Source organism: Ammospiza caudacuta, chromosome 7 (genome assembly GCF_027887145.1).
Source record: "Ammospiza caudacuta isolate bAmmCau1 chromosome 7, bAmmCau1.pri, whole genome shotgun sequence".
Classification (NCBI taxonomy): Eukaryota; Metazoa; Chordata; class Aves; order Passeriformes; family Passerellidae; genus Ammospiza; species Ammospiza caudacuta.
In genome coordinates, this window is record NC_080599.1 from 4,482,312 (window position 1) to 4,491,357 (window position 9,046).

General features: G+C 51.5%; 1 protein-coding gene across 1 annotated transcript; it reads right to left on the reverse strand.

Moving 5' to 3' along the window:
* Positions 1-4,692: 4,692 nt before the first annotated feature.
* On the reverse strand, positions 4,693-5,625 carry LOC131560208 (olfactory receptor 14A16-like). The gene has a single exon (XM_058808877.1). The coding sequence runs from the start codon at positions 5,623-5,625 to the stop codon at positions 4,693-4,695; it is 933 nt and encodes a 310-aa protein (XP_058664860.1).
* Between the last annotated feature and the right edge of the window lie 3,421 nt (positions 5,626-9,046).

The following is a 9,046-nucleotide window of genomic DNA, read 5'->3' on the forward strand; positions in this document are numbered from 1 at the left end:
CTGCAGCTTTCAGCTCCTTGGCTCCAGCTCCCACCTGCTTTCCTTGGCGAAGGAGCTGCCCGAGACACAGAGGGATGTTCATTTCTTGTCAGCCAACAAAGCCAGGGGAAGGCACAGCTCCATCAAATGCTAAGGTCATTCTTCTCTCTGGCTCTATACCACACCTGATCCCCACAGCCTGTCCTGTTTACTTCATTCCTCCTTTGCCAGGGACTTTTGGGACAAGGGAGCTCTGCTCTGGCTATGGAGGAAGGTGGAAGTGCCACCACTGGAGTGGGAAGCACAGCTCATCAGGTTTCTGTCCTTTGGGGGTCAGGAACTGCTGAGACTCAGAGGCACAAAAAGTTTCTCTTCATGGCCAATGGACCACAGTGGAACAGGACACAATTTAATAACAACCACGCTATTCCCTGAGCTATGTGCAACACCCCAGCAGCGTCTGATGAGTACACCATTCACACGTTATTTCCATACTAAAATTAATTTTATAGAAACGTGGTTCTGTGATAGATATAAGCACAATTAAGTTCTTGTATCAGGATGCTCGTTCTGTAGTGGGGACAAAACAGCTCAAACAATTCCTGATTTGCCAAGCTGTCAGTGGTGGATGGAGAAGGGAAGTTAGGCTGCTCTTGGTGTTGAGGAAATGCTGAAACCAGGCTGACTCATTTCACCTCCTCATGTCCTGGCTGATCTCCCCTCTTTCCCCTTCCACCCATCGGCTTTTGTCTGCCCCCCAGGCCCCCCGGTGAAGAGCCTGGCTCTGTGTTCTCCATCCCCTCCTCGCTGGCACTGCCAGGCTGGCATGAGGAGCGCCTCAGCCTTACCTGCTCTGGGCTGGACAAGCCCAGCTCCCTCAGCCTCTGCTCAAAGCCCAAGGGCTCCAGCCCCACCTTGGAGGCCCTTCCCAGACCCCGCTCCAGCTGCCAAACATCTTTCCTGCCCTGGGGAACCCAACCCAGGCCACAGTGACCTGGAAAATCCACGTCCTTGATGTCCTGGTCACACAGCCCTGGCCCCTTTTCCCCATGTCAGGCTCTGGGGTGGATCCTGTGGAACATCCTTTGGTGGAGGCTGTGGCTCCAGGTGGGCCGGAGGGATCCCGCAGGACAGGGACCCTGCTGGGCATGGACAGCATTGGACTTGTTGGGAGAAACTGTGAGGGGGAGCTGGGGCAGAGTGACCAACCCAGTGACCTGACACAGCCCTGCTGGGATGTCACACAGCCCCTCTGGGATGTCACAGCTTGCACTGTGATGTCATAGTCTGCTCTCTAATGTCACACAGCTGGTCTCTGATGTCACAGCCAACTCTGCGATGTCCTAGTTGCTCTGTGATGTCCGACTGCTGCCCTGTGCTGTCACAGCTTGCTCTGTGATGTCATAAATGCAATCTATGATGCTGTAGCTTCTCCATGACCTCCCATTCTCCACTCTGTGATATCATAGCCCACTCTATGACTTCATGTCAACAGATGATCAATTGTCTCCACCAGGTGAGCTGACACCTGGAGCTTGCTCTCCACAACCCCAGGCCTCTGGAAACCACACAATGCCCATTGTGTGAGAAGGGGAACTGGAAGTTCAGCAGCCTCAGTGTCCTCCCAGCTCAGCCAGACCCACTGGAACATTGGGGTCCACGACCAGCAGAGAGACCCCCAGAAGAGAAGAACACATGGGTATAGGGGATGGGAAATATGTTAATGATTTTGGTGAAACGATTATCATATGTAAGTTTGTTCTTGGAAAATCAATGAATATGTGTGCAAAATAGAGAAAATAAAGAGAAACTTTCCTGCACTCAGCCTGCATGGCTTTGGGAGGAGCCATCCCCCATGCATCCAGCTGAATAAAGAATGCTGATTCTTAATGCTACACTGGTGTTAAGGAGTTTTCTGTTTTACTGAATTTTTGGTAAAACTCCACTGCCAAGCAAAGCTCTGTCTGCTGCTGTTCACAAACAGAGAAGGACTGGTGGCAGATGTGGGGCTCAGAGGTTGCCTGGGGCACAGTGACCATGAAATATCAAGTTTTCAATGTTCTGGGAAAGAAGGAGGGGCAGCAACAAAACTTCTACACTGGAATTAGGAAGGGCAGACTTTGGCCTCCTTAGGATGCTGATTTGGGGAGTACTGAATCAGGCGTTGATTCTTTTTAAGGAAAACATCCCTTAAAAACAAAGGGGTCCAGGAAGGATGGACACACTTCAAGAAAGTAATCTTAAGGGGGAAGGAGCAGCCTGTCCCAGTGTGGCAAAAGATGAGCTAGTGAGGAAAATGACTGGCCTGGCTGGCCGTGCAGCTTTTGTGGGAACTCAAGGGTAACAAGAGGTGCATCAACTTTGGACAGAAGGTCAAGCAGCTTAGGAAATGTTTAAGGATGTTGTGAAGTCGTGCAGAAAAAAAGTCAAGAGGTGAAAGCTCAATTAGAGTTTAACCTGACAACTTCCGTGAAAAAAAAAAAAAAAAATGTTTGCACAATTAAATTGATAGCAAAACATGGGATAAGGAGAACCTCTACTCTTTATTGGATGCAGTGGGGAATATAGTAACTAAAGATAGGGAGAAGGCCGAGCTACTTAACATCTTGTTTCTCTCAATTTTCGATATTAGGGCAGGCTGTCCTCAGGACAAGTGCTCTGCTGAGCTGGTAGATGGGCACAGGGAGCAGAACAGCCCCCTGTAATCCAGGAGGAAGCAGTTGCTGACCTGCTGAGCCACTGAGATGCTCACAGATGTGTGGGATCAGATGTGATCCATCCCAGGGAGATGAGGGAGCTGTGGATGAGCTCCCCAAGCTGCTCTCCATCATTTACCATCAGTCCTGGCTCAGCAGGGAGGTCCCAGAGGACTGGAGGTGCCAGTGTGAGCCCATCCCCAAGAAGGGCTGGAAGGAGGAGCTGGGGAACTCCAGGCCTGTCAGCCTGACCTGGGTGCCTGGCAAGGTTATGGAACAGATCACCTTGAGTGCCATCACAGGCCACCCACAGGATGGTCAAGGGGTCAGAGCCAGCCAGCATGGATTCCAATGTCTGCATGGAACGGTCTGGATGAGGGGATTGTGATCAACATCAGCAAATCTGCAGATGACACCAAACTGGGTGTGAGTTTGGATCTGATGGAGGATGGAGGTAGGAGGGCTCTGCACAGGGCCCTGGACAGGCTGGATCCAGGTGTGGTTTAACAAGGATGTGTGATCCAACAAGGTCAGGTTTAACAAGTCCAAGTGCCAGGTCCTGCACTTTGGCCACAACAACACCTGCAGTGCTACAGGCTGGGGACAGAGTGGCTGGACAGCAGCCAGGCAGAAAGGGACCTGCAGGGACTGATAGACAGCAGGCTGGACATGAGCCAGCAGTGTGCCCAGGTGGCCAAGAAGGCCAATGGCTCCTGGCCTGGATCAGGAATGGTGTGGCCAGCAGGAGCAGGGCAGTGATTCTTTCCCTGTGCTGGGCACTGTTTGGGCAGTACCTCGAGTGCTATGTCTAGTTCTGGGTCCCCTGGGGTGGGGAATTAGAAGAAATTTGTATCAGGAAGAGTAAAGAAAGCAAAGGTGAAGCAAAGGAAATGCTCAGGGCAGTTTGGGGGTGGCTGCCAGGCAGCCCTGGCTCTGAGCAACAGCGTCTGCAGTGGCACAGGAAACTCCCAGCTGATGGGAACAAACTTTCTGGCTGACAGCAGAGGCCAGGACAAAGCTGAGTGGTTTCCCTGGTGTCCCCCAGCCCTTGCTGGCCCCAGGGGCTGATGGCATTTGTGCTCCCTCAGGTTCATGTCCCCACAGCAACAGCATGGGTGTTCTCCTGCCTGCTCCGTGCAATGCAAACAGGGGCTGCTGAGCCAGTGCTGCCATGTCTGTCCCTGTAAGGATGGGGCACCTGTATGAGCTGGGGGAGAGGCCAGGGCTACAGAGGGGAGGATGTTGTTGGCAGCTCCATCAGGACGCTCTGGGACGCTGCCCTGGGCTGTGCAGCGCACTGGGGATGGATCAGTCCCTGCTCTGCTGCTCCTTCCCGTCTGCCGCAGGGCCCTTGCAGAGCCCCAGCCATGCTGTTTGCCCCCAGCCTGCCCATGGCCAGCCTGGGGCTGCTCACGGGGGTTTTCAGTGCTGAGCATTGGCCTGGCCGTTTTCTTGAGAGAGCCTGGGCAAGGAGCCCCCAGGCCCTGGGCTGAGGCGTCAGCGCTGCCCCAGCAGTGCCCATGGCCTGTCCCTGCTGCAGCCCCAGCACTGCCACCCCTGGGCTGTGCCAACCCCGAGAGCACTCAGGCCCTGCAGCAACACCAGGGCCACCAGGGCAGCGGGGCAGGGCCACGGCAGCAGCACTGGCAACACTAAGTGCTGCTGCTGCTGGGCACAGCTGCTGTGCCAGCACTGATCTGCCCCATCTCTGCACACAGACATTGCTGCTGCAGCTCCAGAGAAGGCAACAAAAGGGCATCTCTGCAGAAAACTCGGCTGGCAGATCCTTTACTTCATTTAAAGGCACTGAGAGCACAGCCCCTCATTGACAGAGTCTGTGGTCACAGGGAGGATGCAAAGAAACAAAAGGAGAAATGGCACAAACAATGACTTTATTTGTGGACAATACTTAAAAAGTAAAAAAAAAAAAAAAAAAAAACAACTCTCAAAATGACACCAAGAAGAACTATCAAAGAGAAATTGTATTACAAATGGTTTGCAAAAATTTGTTAGCAGTTTAATGTTCCTGAAACCATCTAGTTATCAGTCTCAACATTGCAGCTTTGAGCTCCTGGTTCCTCAGGCTGTAGATGAGGGGGTTCAGGACTGGAGGCACCACCGAGTACAGAAATGACAGGGCCACATCCAGGGATGGCGACGAGATGGATGAGGACTTTAGATTGGCAAATATGCAAGTGCTGATGAACAGGGAGACCACGGCAAGGTGAGGGAGACAGGTGGAAAAGGCTTTGTGCCATCCCTGCTCAGAGGGGATTCTCAGTACAGCCCTGAAGATCTGCACATAGGAGAAAACAATGAACACAAAACAACACAATGATAAAGATGCACTGACAGAAAGAAACCCCAGTTCCCTGAGGTTGGAGTGGGAGCAGGAGAGTTTGAGGATGTGTGGGATTTCACAGAAGAACTGGCCCAGGGCATTGCCATGGCATAGGGGCAGAGAAAATGTATTGGCTGTGTGCACCAGAGCATGAAGAAAGGCATTGGCCCAGGCAGCTGCTGCCATGTGGGCACAAGCTCTGCTGCCCAGGAGGGTCCCGTAGTGCAGGGGTTTGCAGATGGACAAGTAGCGGTCGTAGCACATGATGGTCAGCAGATAAAACTCTGCTCCAATGAAAAACACAAAGAAAAAGAGCTGAGCCGCACATCCAGTGTAGGAGATGTTCCTGGTGTCCCAGAGGGAATTGTGCATGGCTTTGGGGACAGTGGTGCAGATGGAGCCCAGGTCGCTGAGGGCCAGGTTGAGCAGGAAGAAGAACATGGGCGTGTGCAGGTGGTGGCCGCAGGCTACAGCGCTGATGATGAGGCCGTTGGCCAGGAGGGCAGCCAGGGAGATGCCCAGCAAGAGGCAGAAGTGCAGGAGCTGCAGCTGCCGCGTGTCTGCCAATGCCAGCAGGAGGAAGTGCCTGATGGAGCTGCTGTTGGACATTTGCTGTGTCTTGGCATGGGGATCTTTAAAAAAAGGAACCATGGAATAGTTGGATTTGGAGAGGACTTGAAATATCCCAGCACAGCGTTGGGGCACTTTCCCCCCACTGCCTGCCTAGGGCTCTGCTGCCTGGAGCTGTCCCTGCCAGCAGCTGCTTCCCTGTGCCCAGGGCTGGGCCCTGCCAATGCTACCAGAGCCCAGCCCAGCCCCGAGGTCTCATCCCTGCCCTGCAGACCCCTCCCAGCTCAGGCACTTCCTAGGGACAGCTCTGCTCTGCAGGCTCTGATGGCAACATCACAGCAACCCTGAGGAGCCTGGAAAAGTGACACTGATGCTGCCTCTAAAGGCTCCTGTGCTTAATTCTGCATTGCCTGGTTTATTAAGATCTGAGGGAAAATATTTTGATTTTTCTCCGCATGAAATGAGAGATGAATACCTATGGGCAATTTCCTATCATGGCCACCCAGAGTAGTAGAATATAAAAGCAGGATTTTCCCTTTTATGCAGCCTCTGCCTTGCTGTGCTTCCTGTATAACCTACTTGGAAATGTTATGGAGTTAAATGTCAGGCTGGGAGCAGTCCTGAACAATGCATCATCCTCACCACACAAGGAGAACACTTTCAAGTTGCACCAGTTGTCTCCTTCCACCTAGATCTTGTCCACCAGTGCTGGGACCAGCTGCCAGGGCTGACTGAGAGCTGTCCCTGGCAGGCAGCAGAGTCCCTGCCCCAGCACAGTGCCCTGGGCTTCAGGACCCTTCTCTGCACGACAGCCCTGGGCACCCCTGGCTGCTCTGCACAGGAGACAATCAGAGAATGTACTCACAGGGTCTGTAGGCATTGGGATGTTCCAGCTTCAGGAGATCACTCCAGAAGCTGCAGCTGCATTGTCCTGTAGCCAGAGGTTCCTGTGCCAAGGGCTGGCAGAGATTCTGCCCCAGGCACTTCTCAGCACCTCCCCAGCCCTGACTGATTGAAGCTCTCTGTGCCTCTGTGCTGTGCCCGGGGTGGCTGCAGGCAGTGTCCCAGCCCTGCTGGGCTGGCAGAAGTGCTGCTCATCAAGAGAAATGTGCTTTTGAAGCTCTTCTTGGTTACCAGGAGCTGCCTCTGTTCCAGAAGCCCAGCCCAGCTCAGCAGCACAGACACAGCACAAGGATTTAAATGAGCCTCTGGGGCTTTGTGCTCAGGCCCTGAATATCAGTCCCTGAGAGGGAGCTGAAGAAACCTCTCCAGAACTCCAAGGCAGAATCCAACTCCAAAGTTTCTTGGACTTTTAATGGGTCCCACTGAGGAGCACAAATGAGAAAGTGTCCCCAGGCAGAGCAGAGAACTGGAGGCAGTGACGGCAGTGGGGGACAAAGAGAAGCAAAGTCTTGGTGCCCTGGGACACAGCATCAGGGTCTGTACCACCAAGGGCTGTGAGGAGACACCTTGTCCTGAGGCACTGGGGCCTCCTGGCACAGCCCCAGCCAGGCTGGGCACTGTCAGCCCCTTGTCCTGCCCTCAGCATACCCCCCCAGCCCATATCCCAGTGGCCTCAAGGATCTGCTGGAAGGAGTCCCTGGGGAGCCTTGCTCAGTAATGGCCCTGGGGGCTCCTTAATGCTCCCTGCAGGGACTGCAGGTTTTTCAAAGAACTTTGGGTTTGGCTTTTGCCTTGGAGTCTCTGAGAGCTTTATGCAATCATGGCCTCCAATTATATGTGGTAATTATTCCCTGGAGAGGCTTTCTAAGTAACAACACTCAGTGGGGCTCATTAATACTACAGGGTACTTCAGTTATTTTAAGGTACTTGGTGTTTCCCTTTTGATACACACTGTGTGAGAGGTTTTGCAATCATGGCCCCAATTATCTGCTTTAATGAGTCCCAGGAGAGCTTTGTACTGACACTCAGTGGGGCTCATTAATGTCTTGACATACTCAAGATTTTTAATGTACTTTTTGGATTTTAGTATACTTTTAGGTTTTAGGTACTTTTAAGGAATTTCCTTCCAGTATTGAGTGTCTGAGAGGTTTTTGTGCCATCCTGGTCTCCAATTCTGTTGTCCAAGGTGTCCATGAGGATCCTGTGTTGGGTATCTTCCCCCTTTCTGTTTTACAACCAAGATGGAACTGAAAGAATTTTTTAAGACTTTCTAAAAGCATCCAAACAAACATGGGACAATTAACAATACAGCAACAACCACTAAGAGAATGAATAGTCCTGTTTTAGCTAGACAGCATCCAACCCTTTAGTCCCTTGGACTAGAAGAGTTTATTGAACCAGTTGTTGTTTTCCACTTGAAGCTTCTTGAACCCTTCATTCAGTACCTGAATGCTCTTGTGGATTGACTCGCTTTGGCTGGAAAATTTCTTATAACACAGCTCTCGGAGTCTACACAGCCATGCCCATGTGCCCAGAGTAAAAACTCTATCACTGTTCTGCAAGGTGGCATGTCTGATGGTCTCTATGTCTGAGAGCACGCCACTGAATGTGAGGGAGTAGCATTGGTTTGCTTACTTAACATGTACCCAAGATGTTCTAATTGTCCTAAAGCTTTAGCTGCAGCCACCTAAGGTAGTCCAAATTGGGGGTGCTACCATCCGATATCTGGATTAAAGCTTGGAAAACCATCTCTTTGATATCATCCAATACTTCTCTGAGGATACCTGCTGCTTGATCATCTGGTAGGCTATGTTATCCTTCTCCAGCTGGATGGTTGATTGTCAATTCTGCCCTTGCCTCATTATTAGCATAGTCTGCTATTAATTGATTTAGTAAACACTTCCATCCCCCTTCCCACAGGGTGTATTCTGTATGTGACAACAACATGGTCATAATATATTTTAAATCATAGGGGTTAAGACATGCTGTAAACATGGGCCTCATTAGGTCATTAAAACAAGGTAAGTCCTTCCTATGGTCTTTAGCTGCCCTGCACAGATCCTTGATTTCCCCGTAAATCAATTGCTGATACCTGGGATTCTGCCCCCTTCTTTCATAACATATGGAGGCAAAGGGAGTTTTGAGACTATTGGCCAGTCTCCTTCCTTTACTGCTTCTTGCTGGATTCTTTCCTAGGGGTCTTCTGGGGTTGAGGGGAAAGGTGGCTCTGGGGAATCCAAACTGTCTTCTGGAGAACAAGAATAACTTGGAGGAGAAACATTTGGATTAGAAATAGTGTGACAGTTGGGCTTAGTATCTTTGACCATGGGTGTTATATTGTTTCTGGACGGTGAGGCAAGGGGCACTGCCATTTTGTCAGGTATTCCAGGCCTTGATTTAGGATGGCGGACTTCTGGGGTGGAGTTCTTGAGGCATTGCCCAGGCCTAAGATGGAATGATTGACAGTGGGGGAATGACCCGCAGTTGTGGGGGTGGAGTCTGGAGATTTGTTCAGGGCGGAAGAGAAGGTTGTGGTAGCAGGAAGTGGAGGAGCCAA